At 44.5% G+C, this 21,520-nt stretch overlaps 1 protein-coding gene across 1 annotated transcript; it reads left to right on the top strand.

Moving 5' to 3' along the window:
• Positions 1–18,871: 18,871 nt before the first annotated feature.
• Positions 18,872–20,416, top strand: ANKRD34B (ankyrin repeat domain 34B). The gene has a single exon (XM_060146138.1). It carries the CDS (start codon positions 18,872–18,874, stop codon positions 20,414–20,416), a length of 1,545 nt encoding a protein of 514 aa, XP_060002121.1.
• The last annotated feature ends 1,104 nt before the right edge of the window (positions 20,417–21,520 follow it).

Raw genomic sequence — 21,520 nt, 5'->3', positions numbered from 1 at the left:
AAAGAAATTTATTTGAAAGATACCTGATATTTCAAAGAATTTCATGAAGACTGGAGAATCAGCCTTGGAAACAGGAGCTCAGGGGTGTATGGCACAGTCAAGATTCCACCAGAGGTTCCGTAAGTGTAGGGTTCTGGCCCCGGCATCTCTGCCCTGGACGCTTGTCACCATCCACTGAAGTCTCAAGTCCATCCAGCCACTCTGAGTGACCTCTAGCTGTCTCTAGCCTTGTTATCACTCCCTGAAGACTCAGTCTCAGTAAAGAGCCTCTGATTGGCTGAACCTTGCTCAAATGTCCACACACAGGTCTAAGGAGTCCAAAGGGGAATTATCTGCTCGGGTCCATGTTCCAGAGTGGGAAGTCAGATCCTGGCCTCCACTCATCTTGGATTTGCCAAAATAGAAAAGGTGTTTGGATGCTGGACGATGCAAAATGACACATAGTTTTCTCACTTATGATTATAAACTTAACACATCTTGAAGGCGTATCTAAGAGGTTAATCATGTTATCGAGAGGTTTACATCGGATCAATTATTCCAGCATTACTTCATCTCTTCATTGATTTACATGAATCAGTAGTTGGTCCAGTAAATGAAAACATATTCATCAGTATGCTGACTACTTTATTGAGCTGGCTTTTCATATTTAGATGTAATGTCATCTGCATGACAAAATGAGTATTTGGAATGAATAATGAATCATCGGAAGAAAAAACACATCTTCCTTCTGAACATAGGTTGTCACTGAGTTTTAAAGTAAAAATAATACTATTTGGTATTTCGTTCTGGTCTAAAGTTCTTCACAGAGCTGAAATTAGTTTCCTTACGTCGTTGCACTGTCCTGGTTTTATAGATCAGTTGGGATTTCCGAGGTATCTGGAGTTTAGGTGACAGATGTCAGAAGAGACACTAGAGCTAAGTTTCTCAGCCTCTTTCTAGAACAAATCCTCTAAGCCTAAGAAAAAGTTCTTCCACCCTGAGAACAGAAGGCAGGAAGGTTCCCACCGGATTGCTGCCGTTAAGTGGGACCCCTCCCAAGGCCAATGTAATAGAAGACAGTTTTGTCAACAAGCTTAAGGACTGAGACAGTCTTCCAGAATATGCAGTAAGCTCAGAGAACTTGTCTGAGGAACTGCAGGGGTATCAGTGTGTAAGAGGCCTTTGGTTTTTGTTATGTTTTTAAGATATTCAGGGGACAACCAAAGAAAACCTCCCTAAAGAGAAGCAGCTAGCAACCCAGAGGCCTTTATCCTGGCACACAAAGTGCCTCCCTGCACTGGTCCACCCTTTGTTCTGGTACAAAGAATATATTCATCATGAAATAGATATGGATGAATGTAACAGAGATCCTCCAATGACAATGGCTTAAATAGATGAGAAGTTTGTTTCTCTCCGTGTAAAAGCCCCTCTACTCTTCACTGATACACCTACTTGTCCTCCAGGTCTCACTGGAAATGTTACCTCATTTGAGAAGCCTTCCCTGATGCTACCTAGACAAGTTAAAGTATTTTCTTAAATAAATTTATGTATTTATTCATTTATTTATGTTTGGCCGTGTTGGGTCTTCATTGCTGCGCACGGGCTTTCTTTAGTTGCGGTGAGCCGGGGCTGCTCTTTGCTGCGGTGCGTGGGCTTCAGTAGTTGTGGCTCGCGGGCTCTAGCGCACAGGCTCATTAGTTGTGGTGCACGGGCTTCGTTGCTCCGTGGTATGTGGGATCCTCTTGGACCAGGGCTCGAACCCGTGTCCCCTGCATTGGCAGGTGGATTCTTAACCACTGTGCCACCAGGGAAGCCCCTCCTCTCTGTCTTGAGATCAGAATTAAATAGATAGTAAATGAATTCTAGTATAACCACAATTTTTAAGAGAGCTGGAGGGGTTCCATCAGTAAACCAAAGTGTTCAACTTATTTCTGGAAGGCAGAAAGTAGATGGAGGGATTTCAGATCAAGATGCTTATCAAACACATGCATCAACTTTTACTTGTTCCTAAAATCCCACCAAAACATATTGTTAATGGTATAAAACCATGAGGACAGCATGTTTCATATTCCAGATCATCCCACTTTATCACCCACAAAGTAGGATGTGTTTAATTGGGTTTGCACACCTTGGGTCAGTCCTGCCTCTCAGCTCCCGTCACCTTGCGTCTCAGTGAATCTCACACAGTAGGGAGTGGAGCAGCGCCAAGGACAACAGGAAGAGCTGCAAGTCTCATTCTGTTCTTGGTTCCATTCCTGAGGCTCCTCGAGTAAATCAGATGGCCTCTTGGAGCCCTGCTGGTCTCATAGGTAAAGTAGAGATAATAACATCTGTCCTGTTTCTTTCGAGGTGTGTTTGCTGGACTAAAATGAGACCAGAAGTAGGTAGACACCATATGTCCTCATCCTCAAGCCCTGACCGTTAAAGTCATCTCCCTTCAACGTTCAAGTTACGATGCAGGCAGGGCACGCCTGCCTAGATTAACAGGCTCTTCCATCCCACCTCATCCTCACCTCACCTCACCTATGTGGGAAGTCAGTCCACTCAGTTCCACCATCAGCCCCGAAACAGGTCAGTCCCCAGGGCCTGGAGGATGGATAGGGACATGACATGGGCTGGGGGTACTGACCACTGAGAGGACCTTGCCCACAGTGCAAAATCTGATCCGTTCTCCATTGTTTTCTCGTTGTTCCCAATTCCCACAAAGGAGAGTCTGCCTTCCCAAATGTTTCACTCAGCGAGGTGCCCAGGCCCAAACTGACCTGCTCTCTCATTCCCTATATGAAAGCCTCTTGCCTCAGATGCGTTGGTGGTGCCAGGATTGTGATGTTCCAGCATCAGCCTCCCTCTCCTGCCTATGAGCCCTGTCACAGCACCCAAGTCAACAGCACTAATCCTCCAGGTGAACTGTATCCCAGGGCTTCATTGTCCTTTTTGTCCCCAGTCCAGCCTCTCTCCATCCATCCAACATGTTCCAATACCCCGATGACAGGTGTAGTAGGCTGAATAATGCCCTCCCCAAAGAGGTTCACATTCTAATCCCTGGAATCTATGGATATGTTACAAAAGGAACTTTGCAAGATGTGATTAAACTAAGGATCTTGACATAGGAGATTATTCTGGATTATCTGAGTGGGCCCAGTATAATCACAAAGGTCCTTATGAGAGTGAAGCAAGAGGACAGAAGGCAGCAGAGAGACACAAAGACATGTGACAACAGAAGCAGAGTTGAGAGAGAGAGACCCTGAGATATGAAGGGAATAAGGGGCTACCAGCCAAGGAATGGAGGCAGCCTCTAGAAACTGCAAAAGGCAATGAAATGGATTATCCTTTAGAACCTCCAGAAGGAACTCAGCCCTGCCAACACTTTTAGTCATGTAAAACCCAGTTTAGATATGACCTCCAGAACTGTAAGAGAATAAACTTGTGTTGTTTTAAGCTAAGCTTGTGGTAATTTGTTACAAGCAGCAATAAGAAACTAATTAAATAGGAGTGAAAATTAGATCATTTACTCTGAAAAACTGTTTGGCGATATCTGCAGAAGCTGAACATGTGCCTGCTTCATGACTCACAATTCCACTCCTAGGTACGTACCCAACAGAAATGTGTGTACATGTTCACCAAAGACATCTGCTATAATGTTCCTAGCAGCATTATTTGTAACGTCCCAAACGTGAGAATTACCCCAATGCATATCAGTAATAAAATGAGTAAATCCAGGTACATTCACACAGTGGAATACTATACAGCAAAAAGAATGAACAAGCGAAATCCATAGACAGCACGCACCTCTTCAACATAATGTTGAGTGAAAGAAGCCAGAAGCAGAGTATATTCTGTATGATTCAATTGCTATAAAGTGCAAATACAAGCCAAAGTAATCTAGGCTAGTTGAAGCCACTACTCTGGCCCCTGGAAGGAAGAAATATGAGACAGTCTTCTGGAGAGCTGGTAATATTCTGTCTCTTGATCTTAACGATGCTTCCGTTTGAGCAAAATCGTTGAAATTGTGAAACGTGCACCTATTAAACATCTACTACACATTATTAAAAACTTTTTTAATGGGGGAAAGGAGACGGGTACCTTCATGCAAATTTGCCCAATCTCCTCCTGTGAATCTCCGACCTTCCCAAACAAACAGATGTGGGCAATGGTCAACCCAGACCTAATATTCCAGCTCTGTAGAGACCAACTCTGGGTTAAAATGACCTGTGAACTTGCTTAACATATACTTACTAAAGGGCCAAATTTAGCAGATTATTTTCCTAAGTAAAGGAAGCCTGCTCAGAGATAAGTGTACTTTCCCCCTTTGAGAAGTCAAAACTACAAATTATTTTAAATTGACATCATCCGAACAACAACAACAAAAGGTCATAGTCTTTTCTCCACCAGATGATCCCTTATAAATGAGTTAAAATCATTGCTGCTTCTTAATTTCATCTCTCTTTAATTCCACAGTAGAGTTTAATACATAAAATATACGTTGTGGAATTTTAATATGTATTAATGTTTTAATAATAGTATAATGAAGTTATAAACTCATCAAAACAAAAGAAGAACGGCTGCTCCCACGAATGCCTCAACCTGAAGTGAGGCTCTGGCTTTACCAAAAGAGGGTACAGGGACGGGGAGGGGAAAGAGAGACCGTAGGGGACAGACACACGGACCAGCCGGGTGGATATGAACTGCGTGGGAGGGATGCAAATGTAGACGGGCTGGGGGACCAAGGGCCGTTATAGAGGGGTGGCCGACGCCCTGCTGTAGGAAAGGCGCTGCCGCCCTTGCTCTGGGCCAAGTCGCTCAGGCCAAAGCGCGGTGGCCTGTGGGGTGTGGGAATGGGGGGAGGGCGGATACTCGTGGGGACAGAAGGCGGGGCTTCAGAGGCCACACTTTGGCCCCCGGGGCCGCCGCCCACACCTGCAGCACAGCAGCGAACCGGCGCGTCACTCCCAACGGAAACGCCGTGCAGCCCGGGCGTCTGGCGAGGTGCGCGCCTCCTGGCCCCCGCTAGGACGCTTCGCCGCTCGGGCTCAGACGCCCGCATCTCTCCGCCGAGTGGGGGTTGGGGATACGGCGGCACCTACCGGGATCTGCGACTCGAGCCGCCGAAGACCACATCCCCGCCCGGACAGCGCCCCGGGGCCACAGGCACGGAGGGTCCAAGCGAAACCGGGGAGGCGGGAGGCGCTCCGCCGACTCGACAGCGCGTCCCAGGTCAGTGTGAGGCCCTGGCTGTGCGAGCCCTACTTAGGGAAACTTTGGTTTGCGTGTTGGCTGCTGGGAGGAGGGCGCAGCCCGGGCCCAGCGGCCTCCGTGCGCCCCGCCCGGTAAGCTCAGGCCCTGGGAGCCGGCACCTCCCGCGCACCCTGACTCTGCAGAGACCTGGCGCCCACTGAAGGCCTTCGGGGTGCAGGGCCCTGTCCAGAGACTCTGCCCCACCATTCCGGGCGCGCTCCACGGAGCCCATTCTCGCGCCTCCCGCAATCCCCGCCGGTTCTTGGCTCGGGCTTTGCGGCGGCGCGGTCTTGGACCCCGCCGGCATGCGGGTTTCGCCTTCTTCTCGGCCTTGCAGCGCTGGGGACGTGATGAGGGTAGCCGGCGGCCGCGGGATGTCTGAGAGGATCCGGGGCAGGGGCCTCGCGGGCGCGGGTCCGCGCCGCAGCGGGAGCGGCGCGCGCTCGGCCGGAAGAACGCGCGGGTCGGAGGGGCGGACTTGGACGTGTCTCCGCAGGTGTCTCCGGCCGCCTGGCGGCGGCAGGTGCAACCTGAGCGCGGGGGGCGGGCCAGAGGGGGCTACGGAGCCGTTTGCAGCCACTGTCTCCACAAGTGCGAGCCACACAGGTGCGGGCAGCCGGGTCCCCGGAGCTGTTGGGGGCGCAGAGCTTTGGCACCAGGACCTCAGTACTCTTGTCGGAGAACTGGGGTCCAGAGGCGCGCCTGCCCCAGCATGGGGGCAATGGCTGCTCCCATCGGGCGTGCTATTTCCCAAAGGAGGGCCGTGTCCTCCGGGCGGGAGGTGTGGGGACCGCTCCGCAGCGGCTCTGGGCAGAACCCCTTCTCGTGGATGGCGATCGCCTCAGCCCTCCAGCTGTGCCTTGGCTCCGAGACGAGGCGACGAAACGCGCACCCCGCCCCCATCGGTGTCGCCCCAGTCACCTTCCTTTGCCCTTCTCCGACAGCACCTCGGGCTCGCTCCCTCCCCGCTCTCAGGAAAAGCTGAGCCAGGGAGGACTGCGAAGACGCTGCCAGAATCCTCAGCAGGCTAGAAATCCCATCACCTTGGTTCCCTGAGACTTGGAGGTATAGGTTGGCGTGTCTTTATGTGTGTGCGCTGGGAAGTGGGGGGGGGGTGTCTCAGAGACATGTGGGAGTGCAGCTCCCCCAGGGCCCAGCCCCAGGGCCCTGGGGGACAGCTGAAGTAACTAGAAGTAAGCAGCCCTTTTGGGTACGTGTGGGAAAGACAGCAAACCTCACCAGCTACTCCTCCCTCTTGGGCAGTTTCTAAATATTTCTTTCAAGCTGGTGCCAGAGAACACTTTTCCTGGCAAGTCACTATGTTTCCCGGGACAGTCTCAGCTGCATCTTTTGTTCTGGCTCTGACCCTTTCCTTGCATGGGCAGAAGACATCTATTTTGCTTGTGGCGGGCAGGCTTGCCTCGTTCCAGGTGCAGCTGGCCTCCGCATCCTGGCCTGGGCTGCCCACTACAACTCTGGACTTTTCTCAGAACTGTCTGGGAAGGGTAAGACAGCAGACCTCCAGTACCTGACCTGTTCTAACTCAAGGCTGTACTCTTCTCTGAGCCTGTGGGCTCCCTTTGCCCCTCTCTAGGCGTGGCAGGCGTCTCTGCCCTTCACTCGCATGCGGGAGAGTTGAGCATCAGGTGGCCTGGAGGTGATGACGGAGACAGCTTGGTGGGAGCCTGAGGCAGGGATTGATAGCTACTAGGTGGTGGGACTGGGATGAAGAATGAAGAGTTTGTCACAGATTCTTTCCGAGCGTGCACGGGAAGCACCCCCTATTGGGAGTGGAGCCTGGAATCTTATTAACAAACTCACCATGTGATCTTATGCCCACAGAAGGTGGAGAACCTGTTGGTATAGACACATTAGCCCCCATTCTCAGACCCCATTAGCCCCGAGCATTCACGTTTAGTGATAATATGTTTAGAACCTGACATTGTTGAATTCCTAGCTGGCAAATATATTAGGATCTTCTAAAATCCTCACAGTCATCTTCAGTAAAGTAGGTATTATCCCCACTTTAAGAATGAGGAAACAGAAGCTCAAAGGAACAGCTTCTCAAGAGCTGGTGACTTGGGAGGAGACAGAGCCCCAGGCTTTGATACACAGTCTGCTGCCTCCTCTGGTCCCCTTGTGGGCAGCACAAAGACAGGGCATCCTGGGGCAAAGGTGAGGGGCTGAACTTTGAACTTGAAACCCATTTGTTGATTTCCACCCCCTTGCTGCCCTGCCCCACCATGGCCAGATAAGTAACTTTTTGGGAGGGAGCATACATCCTATCTGGAGGTGGAGTAAGAGGCTCAGAGGAAAATAAAATTTCTTTCTGAATGACAGGAGAACTGGGGGTGGCTTGGGGAGAAAAAGTCACGGTAAACACCAAGCCTATCATCTCCAAGATAGCTTTGAAAGCACCTCGGCCCACGTGGCACTGCCATGTTAGAGACCACACAAATTAGGTACTCAAAACAGAGCCCTACTTTGTAAGAAGCAAGGAGACATAAGAGAAGGGACACAGGAACATCTAGTTAAGTCCTGGCAAGCAGGTGAGTAAGAGAAAGGGTACCTTTCCCTCCTCAGCCACCTCATCTGCACAGAATGGGGCAGACCAGGTGAGTGCTGCAGCCTTTCCAGCCGCAGCAGTCCTTGCAGGGTAGACTGCTTCCTGCACACACACACACACACACACACACACACACACACACACACACACACACACACACACACACACACACACACACACACACACACACACACACACACACACACACACCACTGGATTGCCGTGCACAGAATCCACTCCAGACACTTTGCAGAGTCATAATCAGTGAAATATGATTAACTGCACAAACACTGTGGGGATGTCTGTCTTAACAAGGAATTAAAAAACTAGACTCCAAATGGGAGAGATGTGTGGAACAAATTATAGGTATTTATGTAGCTCTAAATAGCTTTGATTTCCTTTAGTAGGAACTGACAGCTGGCTGACAGAAAACTCATCCAGGGAGAGAAAAGACATAAGTGAAGTATGAAATTTTGAATAATGTTTTCAGGTAACTTTCTATTTCCATGTGGAGTGGGTGTCTGGAGGGGTGAATGTAGTTATGGCTTGAATTGCTTCATTTATCGACAGATATTTTTAATAGGGCTCATAATTCTAAGATCCAGTGCTTTTTACTTCTTTTTCCTGCCTTCCAGTCCCGTGGTAGCTGGGAATTTCACCAGTCTTCTCTTGTTTTCAGCACACGGCTTGCAAGGTTGGAGCCTACCTGATCAATCTGTTCAGAGAATGAATCTTTGTTTTCTTGCCTAAGAGAGTGGTTGTCTACTTGGGGTGGGGTAAAGTTCTGGGGGTCCGGTTGTTCTATCCAACCATCCTGTCATGTTCAGCCCCGTGCCTCATTGCCACTTTCGGTGTCGTTTGGAACCTCCATGTCCTAAGCTTCCAGAGTTCTGTGGGTAAGCTGGCTTCCTTCTCATGGGGGCCACCTCCCGGGGGCTTTATGTTGTAGCCTCTGCTATGCTAAGGCAGTTTACCACGCCACCACCCGCCTCTGTCTCCACAGCTTGTTTGAAATTGATCATCTGATATCTCTCTTCCAGTTTTCTGTGTTCTTCAGAATAGATATCTTTTAAAAAAAATAACTAAACTGTAATTTTAGTGGGGCCTTGGGAGATGGAGAGAGGCACTAAAAGAGTAGAGCAATATGCCATGATGAATTACAAGCAAAGTTAAAGACATTCTAATTTTAAAATCAAAAGCAATTTATCCAGCTGTTTAATAATTAACATCTTATAATAATGAAGAAATTATTGTATTTGGAAATTATAAGGAAAATGCACTTAAAGGATATCTTTTTCCATAGTTCACTTATTAGGTTCCATTTATATTTACAAACCATTATTTACAGATTCTAAAAAAACATTTTAAATATTTTATGTTATTTAAATAGTCTGTGGATTAGAGACATGATAAAAATAAAAGATGGCTAAATTCTGAGATAAAAATTTTAAAAAGAAGGGCTTCCCTGGTGGCGCAGTGGCTGAGAGTCCGCCTGCCGATGCAGGGGACACGGGTTCGTGCCCCGGTTCGGGAAGATCCCACATGCCGCGGAGTGGCTGGGCCTGTGAGCCATGGCCGCTGGGCCTGCGCGTCCGGAGCCTGTGCTCCGCAGTGGGAGAGGCCACAACAGTGAGAGGCCCGCGTACCGCAAAAAAAAAAAAAAAAAAAAAAATTTAAAAAGAAGAACACTGTGAGTATGAAGGCACAACAGGAAAGTCTTTTTCTAGATGTTGTCTGATTTCATTACCAGCCCCCAGGGGACGAACGTTTCATGATTGTCTTCCACAGATGGGGAACTCAAGACTCGGAGTGGCTGAGAGATTTGACCAGGCATACAGCTAGTAATTAGGAGAGTCAGGATGGAAATCTGGGTCTACCTGACTTTCAAACTTTCTCCAGTTGAACTGCTCTCTGTTTGGAAGGTATAACTGAACTGGGGAATCATTTATAAGCTAGATTATGAGTCTGACTGAATGTTAATACAGTATTAGCACTAGGTGCCCAGTAAGGATGTTTCACAGGAGGACACAGAAGGCGGGCACATTTCTGAACTAGGATCATTGTAGGCTAGAGAGGTGGTTTTCATCCCAGGTGGGGCTTACCTCTATGAAGAGTAAATAAATCAACTCAATATCGGCATTTTTGATGTGCGAATGGATGAGGTGAGATAAGAGAATGGACTGAAAGAGGGTGAAGGCATGAAGACAAGGGGATTATTCCAATAAAGTACCGATTACAAAATGAGACACCAGGAAACCTAACATGTATACACATGGAAGATAAAGTACCTGATAACGTTTTTTTCTGAAAAATTTAATGCTTAAACAATTCAAAATTGCTCTATTAAATGTTAACAATTTAAAAAGTGAGCCATCCAGTGGGCCTTAGAAGTCTTTATAATGAGCAAAGCGTAAGCCTGTGTTGTTTGTGCTTGACAGCCCTGCAGTACTAAGGGGCGAGGTCTGCCTACGGCCTCACGGTAGGTATATTCGCTAGTTGCCACTGGCTAGTGGTGTCACTGCCCAGCTTCCCTGAGGCCCTGGAGCCCATAGCACCCTCCCTTTCCACAGGACCAGGGCGGGGCCACTGCCCCCCTCAGGCATCGCAGCCAGCCCCCCTTTTTCTCCCAGAACCTCCTGATGCCAAGTGTGGGAGGGAAAGTTATGGCAGGAAGTGGCCAGGTTTAGCACTGTGGAGAAAGATCTTTACATGAGGATAAGTGAAAAGGTTTGAATGTCTTTCCAAAAGATTCTTTTAAGACTTTTTTTTAAAAGAACATTGGCCCGCATACTAGAAGCTATATGAAAGTTTAATATTGAAATCTGGTATCTGGCAACTGGTTCTCATTTGAATATCTGTTTATCAAATGCTACTTTTGGTCAAAGGTGCGTTTACATGATTGATACTGTTATCTCTTCTTGAATGGCAGTTCTATATTTTATATTATGTTCCAGTTCATTTCTATAAGTCTCTTTGCTTTATTAAACCTATTTGTATATGAAAAATGCTAAAAGAAAGTTTCTTTTGTGATCACTGTCTCATGTGAGCTCTTTGCAGATGTTTCGCATTCAGAATAAACCTCTGAGTTGGGACCAAATCTGTCAACCAACCCTAAATTCCTAGGTTGCTGAGTTGCAGGTATGTCTGGCTCTGGAATAGCTTTTTTAGAATGTTGCACGGGGGACAAAAATCATGTATTTCATGTGCTAACTTTTATTATATTTATGGATGTATATATCTAGTGGTTGTTCTTTGCTTAACATCGTGAATGAAACTAAAGTGGAAACGAATAAGTATATTCTTTTGAATACTGCTTATCAGGAGCTGACTAGCTGAAATTCCTTGAAAGTCTAGGCATAAAATACTATTGATAACACCACAAAAAGTGATTTATGTTGTGAAAACTAAGACTTACTATGGCTTTTTATAAATTTTAATTATGAAACATTCTTACATAAATGCTATGTTCTTTTTTCTGTACCTGTCCCACTTTACAAAAGAGAATAGTAATATCATACAGGCGAGTACATGAAATATATACTGTTTGAAGAAGAATAATAAAATGGACATCTATATACACACCTGAAACAGAACAGAACATTACCTGAACCTTAAAAGCCTCTGTGTGTCCCTCCCAAATTGCATTGTTCTCCTTAACCCTCACCAAGAGGTAACTTAGTCTTGACTGTTGTGTAAATCGTTCCTTGGCTTTTTTGTTTTCTGAGTTTCCCACTTGCATGTGATCCTTAAGTAAATTAATTGTTTATTTTTGGAAAACTGGGTAGAAAGCACAAAATTAGATGAATAAAGGAAGATCAATATTAACAATATATGGCAAAAGTTCTCAGGAGAACATAAGTTGAACAGTCTCTGGATCTGAGTACAGCTCAGCATTCCTGAGCATTTACAAGAGCCACTCTGGGCAAGGTCATGAGTGAGTCCTGGGAAACATGGGGCTTACCATGACAGGGCTTCTGGCGGGCTGCAGTGTAGAGCAGATAGTGGATATGCAAAGGCAATGGGTTTTGAGTCTCTCTCCTCCTAAGCTCACCATGACTTATCCCCAGATCTCAGAGCAGGTCAAAGTAGAACATTTGAGTAGGGCTGAAACGAGTGCCAGTGTCTGCCCCAGAAAGCAGGGTATGGAGGGGAGAGCAGAGATGTGGTCAGGACAAAGCAAGTCATTTAAAGAACTGAGATCAGGCTTACCTGGGCATTTGGTCCTCAGTTAACAAGATGGTAAAATGGCAGTATGGTCTCAGAGAGGATGTCTGTGCACATCCATTATCCTGGCATCTCCTCTCACCATCTTGGGGATTTTCTGTGCCTTTCCTCTATGATGATCTCCAGATCTCGTTTCTTCTTTCTTGTTCCACCATTTCATCTTGATAGAATATATTCTTCAGTAGATTCTTGAGAGTGTATCCCAATTCTTGACTGATGGTTTGGCTAGCTAGAGAATTCTAAGCTGGGAATCATTTTTCCTTCAGATTTTAAAAAATATTCCTCCATTGCCTAATCTTCTCTGTTCTCAGTGTTCTGGAAATACAACCCTGTGCGATGGTCAGGGTCTGTCATCATCCATTGTGCTATGGTCTCTCTGGGCCCTTTCAATTTGGGAACTCATGTCCCTCATGTCTAAAAAATTTTCTTGATCTTATTCATCATTTCCTCTCCTGCTCACCCCTTTCTCTACCCCCACTATTGTCTCTTGTAAGAACTTCTATTAGTTGGATCTTGGATTTCCTGATCTAGTCCCCTAATTTTCTTGTTTTTTTCTCTCTATCCTTTTTGCTTGACTGTGTTAGAGATTTTTATCAATGTTATTATTCAACCCTTCTATTGAGTTTTGCACTTTGTATCATGTTTTTATCTTTTGAGAGATTTTTATGATCTCTGAATATTCTTTTTAATAGACTCTTATCCCTGTTTCATGGTTACAACATCTTCTTATCCCTTTGAGGATAATGAGTTTTTGAAGGTTTCATTTTTTGGACTAATATCTGTCTTCTCCAAGTTAATTTTTCCATTCTGCTCTCTGTCTTTAATGTAAGAGGCTTTTTTGTTTTCATGCTCATGATTAAAGGGCTTGGATTAAAAACCTAATGTGAAGCTTTTTCACGAGTGACCTTTTTTTTAAATTTTTTAATTTTATTTATTTTTGGCTGTGTTGGGTCTTCGTTTCTGTGCGAGGGCTTTCTCTAGTTGCGGCAAGTGGGGGCCACTCTTCATCGCGGTGCACGGGCCTCTTACTGTCGCGGCCTCTCTTGTTGCGGAGCATAGGCTCCAGACGCGCAGGCTCAGTAGTTGTGGCTCACGGGCCTAGTTGTTCCGTGGCATGTGGGATCTTCCCAGACCAGGGCTTGAACCCGTGTCCCCTGCATTGGCAGGCAGACTCTCAACCACTGCGCCACCAGGGAAGCCCCATGAGTGACCTTTAAGCCACACTGTGGGATGATCTGGGTGGCATGTTGGGGAATCCCTGTGATCAGTACTCTTAAGTATTTTCTCCTTGGTAGGTCATATTCTTGAGAGACGAGTATAGCAGTTTTCTTCTAAAGGATAAAATATGGCTGCCATCATTCTTGGAGCTGAGTTGGGGTAGAAGGCTGTGAGTCCCTTCACTCAGTGGTCAGTAAACATGCCATCACTTATTCTCCTATTTTCCTGTCCTCAAACATGCCTAGTGTCTCTCAGTCCAGAGACTCTTTGTTTCACCATTTCTGGAGAATAAACCACTGGACATCTTTTGAGGTGGGAGAGGGGCAGTCTTCTATCTCCTAGTGGCTTGGAGTGGAGGAGCACTTCTCAAACTTCAATGTGCATGCAAATCACCTGGGGAACTAGTTGAACTGTAGGCTCTGACTCAGTAGATCTGGGATGGAGCCTGAGATTTTGCATATTTAACAAGTTTCAGGTAATGCTGCTTCTGCTGATCCAAGGTAGGACCACGGCACTTCCGGAGCAAGACGTAGGGATCCAACTGCCTCTCTAACAGCTTTTCTCCTAGCCCTCCTTATTTAGCTGTACTCTCCATCCCCTAGTCATAGAGCCTCCTACTGCCACCTCTTTCGAGGATTCTATAGTGTACACGGGCTTAGTGCTCAACTCTGCCGCCAATGACTCGAGGCACAGCCTTTTCAGGTTGGCCCAGTCAGTTACCACTGGCCCATCTGCTTTCCGGCTTCCAAAATGTTGTTTGTCATCTTCTCTCCTTTTCCTGCTATCTTTGTGAGTTTATGTTTTAAAAAAAAAAAACTTTACTTTTAGGGGGTTTCAGGAAGGGACAAAATTAGATGTACGTGTTCTGCCACATCACTGTAAGTATAATCATCTGCTAAAATATTTTCCTAAAGTTTGGTTGTAGTATGGTGTAGAGCTTGGTTTGTGATAAATAACTGCTATTTTAAGCCTCTAGGTCTTTGCACAAGGAGTGTTCTCTACTTTTCCTTTCCTCGTTTTTCTGCCTGCCAAACTCTTTCGCGGTCTTCAAGGTTTAGCTCAAATGGCTGGCCTCTGTGAAGCCCTTCCGTCCTCAAACCATTAAAGTCTGTGTGTAAACTCATAACCAGCTGCTTATACAGTAAATCTTCCAAACAGCTATGTAACCTCTTCAGGGCTAAGGCCTATACCTTTGTAGCTCAGTGCCCAGCACATATTAGGAGCTTATAGCCGTTCAACAATTGAATTACTTTCTATGTGCATGTCTGTCTTTCCCTTTTTTCTTCACTTTCTTTCTGCTCTCTTTATCTCTTCTTTCCTTTAAGAAGTCATTATATTTATTATCTATTCCAGCGGTTCCCAACCTTTTTGGCACCAGGGACCAGTTTCGTGGAAGACAATTTTTCCACAGACCCTGGTAGGTGGGGAATGGTTTCAGGATGATTCAAGTGCATTACATTTATTGTGCACTTTATTTCTATCATTATTACATTGTAATATATAATGAACTAATTATACAACTCACCATAATGCAGAATCAGTGGGAGCCCTGAGCTTGTTTTCCTGCAACTAAATGGTCCCATCCGGGGGTGATGGGAGACAGTGACACCCGAGGTGTGTTGCTTATGTCCAGTCTACTCGGTCATCTCGTTTTGGTTGCTGTCACTGCAGAAAACCCTGCTTCACAAAGATAGGATGTTGGAAATGGAAGCAGGCTTTTCAGTGCTTTTGTGGCAATCTCAGGATATTCCTCCTTGACTTTAATCCAGAACGTATGGAGATTTGAAGTTGTTTCAAACATACTTTTAAGGCCACTGTCATTTGCAATCTCAAGCAGTAGATCCTCTTGTAGCTTGGACAAAGTCGATTCACCTGGCTTATTGACAGTATGGGTGGCGGATCCATTCCTTCCCAGTTTGGGGGTCTTTTGTGGTTGGGAAGTAATGCTCAAACTCTTTTGAAAGCTGAGATGGGTGATCATGCACCAGCTGGGAGAAAGAAGGCCCCGGCTCAGTCTCTTTCAAAATCTCTGCTAATGTTTGAAACATGTCAAAAATCCTAATGTTCGCGTGTCACCCCCATAATTCCAGTTTGGCTTTGAATGTAGCTACTTTATCTGCCAACTTGAACACAGTTGTCATTCTCCCCTGAAGTGACAGAATGAGTTCGTTAAGCGGGTTGAATACGTCACACAAGTAAGCAAGTTTTTTTTTTTTTTTAAATAAATTTATTTATTTTATTTATTTATTTTTTGGCTGTGTTGGGTCTTCGTTGCTGTGTGCGGGCTTTCTCTAGTCGCAGCGAGCGGGGGCTACTCTTCATTGCGGTGTGCGGGCTTCTCATCATGGTGGCTTCTCTTTGTTTTGGAGCACGGGCTCTAGGCACGCTGGCTTCAGTAGCTGTTGCACGCGGGCTCAATAGTCGTGGCTCATGGGCTCTAGAGCGCAGGTTCAGTAGTTGTGGCGCACAGGCTTAGTTGCTCTGCAGCATGTGGGATCTTCCTGGACCAGGGCTCGAACCCGTGTCCCCTGCACTGGAAGGCAGATTCCCAACCACTGTGCCACTAGGGAAGCCCAAGTAACCAAGTTTTGCGACCCGTTCTGTGTCATTGAAATGTGCTGCCAGTGGTAACTGTTTTTCTAAAAGAAATCTCTGGAGCGGCTCTCAGAACTCAAAAACTCTGGCCAGTGATGTACCTTTAGAAAGCCATCTCACTTCTGTGTATAAGAAAAGACTTGTGTCGTCTGCGTCCATCTCCTCATAGAGCTGTGCGAACAGACATGAGTTAAGGGCATGTACTTTAATGTGGTTGATAATTTTAATCACATCCTGTGAAATGTTGTTAAGTTCAGGTGACATTTTTCGGCTAGCCAGCATTTCTCTAGGGATGACACAGTGCATAGACTCACATTCAGAAGCAACCTCTTTGACCTGAGTAGTGAAACCAGAAAGCCGTCCAGTCATGGCAGCTGCTCTGTCTGTACATATGCCAACACAAAGTGACCAATTCAGTTTTCCTGATATGCAATCATTCAAAGAGTTGAATAGTTCTGCAGCTGTGGTGTTGGTTGGCAAAAAAAAGTGCACATAACATATCATGCACATCCTCCTGAAAATATATCACACAAAAACAAGCATTGTTGCCTTGTTGTCAACATCGGTAGACTTGTCAACCTGGATTGCATACTACAGTGACTCATTAAGCCTAACAATTGTGCCTCAGTATCCTCTGCTATTTCATCAGTTCATCTAGTTATGGTGCTGGCCGAAAGAGGAACACATGCCACCTTTTGAACTGCAGCCTCTCCTAAAAGTTCATGACAAATGTCCTTAGCAGCAGGCAGGATCAACTCTTCACTAATAGTAAAGGACTTCTTAGCTTTAGCGATGCCGTTAACCACTAAGAATGATGCTTTCAGTGCAGACAAATTTGATGAAGTGGTGGCCTTCAATAATTGCTTCTGTTCTTCGTGTTCACGTTTTTTTCTTTTGAAAAAGTCCAAAGGCTTGTCTTTTAATGCAGGGTGCTTGGTCTCCATGTGGCGAAGCAGTTTTGAAGGTTTCATGGCTTCCTTGGATAGCCAGTCACCACATATTATACAGAGAGGGCTTGAAGAATGTGAATCACCTGTTGCAGTGAACCTGTAATTTAAGTAGGATTCTTGGTATTTTCTTTTAAATGCAGCTTTCTTTTTGCTGGCAGTCTTAAGAGTCTTCTGCTGTCTCATCATTGTGTCTTTCCCCCTTTTCAAAGAAGCTCTCCAGCAACGTTTGTTTTTTACTCAATTTGGCTAGGATTAGCTTGCGGGCTTACCAAAACTGAGTGAGACAAGTGTGCAGTGCAGGAAATAGGTGCGGACGGAAGTGGTAAATAAAATAATGGGTGGGCCACACATGGACTAAAATAAGTATCAGATTCTGACTTAAAGCCTGCCACCAGATGCAGCTGTACAATTGAAGTACATCAACTCACTTGCCACTATAAAGCCTGCCACCAGATGCAGCCTAATTGTCACTTGCCACTCACTGATAGGGTTTTGATATGAGTCTGCAAGCAATTGATCATGGTCTCTGTGCAGTCAAACCTCTCTGCTAATGATAATCTGTATTTGCAGCCGCTCCCCAGTCCCAGCATCACTGCCTCAGTTCCACCTCAGATCATCAGGCATTAGATTCTCACAAGGAGCATGCAACCTAGATCCCTCGCATGCACAGTTCAGAGTAGGGTTCACACTCCTATGAGAATCTAAAGCCGCCGCTCATCTGACGGGAGGCGGAGCTCAGGCGGTAATGTGAGCGATGGGAAGCTGCAGTAAACAGATGAAGCTTCGCTTGCTTGCCTGCCGCGCACCTCCTGCTGTGCGACCTGCTTCCTAACAGGCCACAGCACAGACTGGTACTGGTCCGTGGCCCGGGGATTGGGGATCCCTTATCTATTCTACTATACAATAGAAATCCGTGTCCCATATTCTTTATTTTAAAAGTAAATGAGTAGAGTAAATAATACTTCTTGATTTCTCAAAGCTACACAATTCAATGAAATAGATCTAAATGTTATACAAATTTTATTTGATTTTTCTCCCCAGCTCTAAGGACTGTTACAAGACTAACATTTCCTTGGCTCTCGATAAAGACATAATTCTTATCACCTAATGAAATTATCTGTTGAATAAGTTTAAATCTAAATTTTTATTTATGTATTTATTTATTTATTGGCCATGCCGCATGACTTGTGGGATATTAGTTCCCCAACCAGGGATTGAACCCAGGCCCTCAGCAGTGAGAGCACAGAGCCCTAACCATTGGACCGCCGGGGAAATCCTGAATCTAAATTATTTAAATAAATTAAACATAAATAATTTTCAGTTTTAATGATAATAAAATGTTTTTAAAGTCTGTATGTCTTCACTTGTTTCTAGCCTAGAAAACTTTTTTGGAGCAACTGTCAAAATTTAACTCAATAGTATGTTGCTAACCCCATAACCTAGTCAGTGGACAATTTAAGTAATGGAATCAAGAAAACTGCATAATCTCATGCTCACCATTCCTATCTCAGTGTGAATTCCAGACATTATATCAGTTGTTTTAACATCTTGTAGTCCAAATATTTTTCATCCTTTAAAAGAAACATCAAAATGCCCCTCAAATTGAAAATTTAGATCTTAATTGCATTATTTAACTGAAAAGCATGTTTAAGTAATTAATACTAAAAAGTTTTTTGTACTAAGCTATCGTAAACATGCTCTATTTTAGTTGATTCAGTTGCAGTTACACAGAATTTTGGCTTTTTTGCTTAAATTTGCATTTTAATATTATTTAAAAAATATTTTTCACAGGTGGAAACTAAGTGGATTATTGTTTAATTGATGTGGGATTTAGAGAAGTACTAGGCTAGTGTTATGTCATAAATAGTCAATGAAGATTTTGGGAAAGTAAATTTTAGTTCGAGCTTCCCTAAAGGTTGTTACTCTTCTAAATTTTTCAAATTTTTCTCTATATTAATAACACAATCTTATTTATGTCTTCTTTATACATATTTCAGACATTAATTGTGAATAACAACATGAATATAAATTGGGACATTGATTCAGGCTAATCTTTTGTTCTTCATCTTCTTTGCTAACCAGGTATTGATTCTGACTTTTGAAGATGGATGAAGGTATAGAAATTTCCAGTGATGGAAATTCCCTGATCAAAGCGGTCCATCAGAGCCGGCTTCGCCTTACAAGACTCTTGCTGGAAGGCGGCGCCTACATTAATGAGAGCAATGACCGAGGGGAAACACCCTTAATGATTGCTTGTAAGACCAGACATGTTGATCACCAGAGCATCAGTAAAGCCAAAATGGTTAAATACCTATTAGAAAACAATGCTGATCCCAACATACAGGACAAATCTGGGAAAACTGCTTTGATGCATGCTTGCTTAGAAAAAGCTGGTCCTGAAGTTGTTTCTTTGCTCCTAGAGAGTGGGGCTGACCTCAGCTTGCAAGACCACTCTAGTTACTCAGCCCTCGTTTATGCTGTAAATTCAGAAGACAGAGAGACCCTGAAAGTCCTACTTAGTGCTTGCAAGGCAAAAGGGAAAGAGGTCATTATCATAATGACAGCAAAATCGCCCTGTGGCAGGCACACGACCAAACAGTACTTAAATATGCCTCCTGTGGATATGGATGGGTGTTATTCCCCAGCCACCTGTGCCACTCCTTCAGCAATAGACCTAAAAACAGCCTCATTGCCACTATCACATTCTTCTGAAACTGAAATGACACTTTTTGCCTGTAAAGATCTGGAACCCACAGGAAGCAGTGATGATATGGGGGACCCAAGCTCCCCCTTGAGGAAGCCTTGCGTGGCCCCTAACGGGCCGAAGCTACCTCAGGCTCCACACTGGATCAAGAGTGCCCCCTCATTAAAGCACCAGAACAGAGTGGCCTCCTTACAAGAGGAGCTCCAGGATATTACTCCAGAGGAAGAATTATCCTACAAAACCAATGGGCTGGCACTTTCCAAGCGATTCGTCACTAGGCACCAAAGTATTGATATAAAAGACACTGCACATTTGTTAAGAGCCTTTGATCAGGCCAGCTCAAGAAAGATGTCATCTGAGGAAATAAATTATCAATCATTGTTTTCAGAAGGAAATCAGCAATGCATTGGCATCCCAGTTGACCAGGACCCAGACTCTAACCAGACAATATTTACTTCCACCTTAAGAAGTATAGTTCTAAAAAGAAACTCAGGAGCAAATCACTATAGCTCTGATTCCCAGCTCTCAGCTGGTCTCATCCCTGCAACTTTAGATGATGGCAAAACACTTATAGGAAAGAAAAAGATCCTCTCACCATCTTCTTCTTTGTTGTCAGGATCCAAAGAATTGTTGGAGAATATCCCACCAGGTCCCCTGAGCAGGAGAAATCATGCCCTTTTAGAAAGGCGTGGTTCGGGAGCTTTCCCTTTAGATCACAGCATTACACAAACCAGACCAGGATTTCTGCCACCCTTAAATGTGAATCCTCACCCTCCCATCTCAGATATCAATGTCAGCAACAAGATTTCCAGCCTTCTTTCTTGTGGTCAAAAAATGCTTACGCCAACAGTTCCTATTTTCCCCAAAGAATTCAAAAGTAAAAAAATGTTGTTAAGGAGACAATCATTGCAAACAGAACAAATTAAGCAATTAGTTAATTTTTAAGAGATGGCTAGAAAATACATTTTGTTCACATGTCTATACCAGAGAAATATGGAACTAGAGAAGAAAATTCAAACGTTCATCCTTTTAAATCTTTTAAGTGGTTAGTCCATAATAGTTAGGGGTATCAAAATGTACTGTGTATCATCATATTAGGCACTGTGGATATACAAATAATAGATAGCTTTTGCTAAGGGAATTCTCTCAAACAAAATTAAAACTATTTTTTTCAAAACCTTCAATATTTAACAGCCTTCATGTGGTCCAAGTTTTTAATTTAAACAAAAATAAGCAAAGAAAGAAGGTCACATATGTTGGTGATAACTTAAAAAATTTCAGATTTGCCAAATATTTTATTAGGAAACATTGTGTTCAAATCAATTTTTAAAAAGCATTTCATGATTGTAATTTTCCATGATGCCAACAGCATAAAAGAAAACATAAACAGCTATAAAGTGTTCTATGATCAATAAGCCTAAGCTACAAAGAAAGAATGAACTAATTCTTGAAAAATGTTGACTGCAGGTAGGTGACAATCTAATTAACTTTTTTTTTTTTTTTTTTTTTTTTTTGCTGTACGCAGGCCTCTCACTGTTGTGGCCTCTCCCGTTGCGGAGCACAGGCTCTGGACGCGCAGGCTCAGCGGCCATGGCTCATGGGCCCAGCCGCTCCGCGGCATGTGGGATCTTCCCGGACCGGTGCACGAACCCGTGTCCCCTGCATCGGCAGGGGGACTCTCAACCACTGCGCCACCAGGGAAGCCCTAATTAACATTTTAAAAGGTCAACCATTATAGTAGATGAGGCAGCTATATGTGTTGTCAGCTTAATAAGTGTCAAAAATGGCAGATCCGAGTTTTATAAGCTAGTAATAATCTGTGTCAAGTGTTTCTGTGCTGTTTTTTGCTTTTCTTTGTTTTTTAATGTTATTTATGGAATTCTTCCTTCTCCATATCCTTTAATTCCTGTTATTGTTTTTTGAAGCTTATTCATAGGTTCCCAATAACAAGATAATACAAAATTTAAAAAGCATTTCTCATTTTCTTATTATCAAAGTGTTCTTGTCTTTTTAAAGACAACCAAAAAAAAAAGTTTGGGATTTATCATA

Source organism: Lagenorhynchus albirostris, chromosome 3 (assembly GCF_949774975.1).
Source record: "Lagenorhynchus albirostris chromosome 3, mLagAlb1.1, whole genome shotgun sequence".
Taxonomy (NCBI): domain Eukaryota; kingdom Metazoa; phylum Chordata; class Mammalia; order Artiodactyla; family Delphinidae; genus Lagenorhynchus; species Lagenorhynchus albirostris.
The sequence above is the reverse complement of the archived record's forward strand: the minus strand, read 5'-3'. Positions and strand labels throughout refer to the sequence as shown.

Excerpts from the sequence above, each read along its gene's own strand:
- ANKRD34B (XM_060146138.1), top strand. The coding sequence starts at position 18,872 with ATGGATGAAGGTATAGAAATTTCCAGTGATGGAAATTCCCTGATCAAA.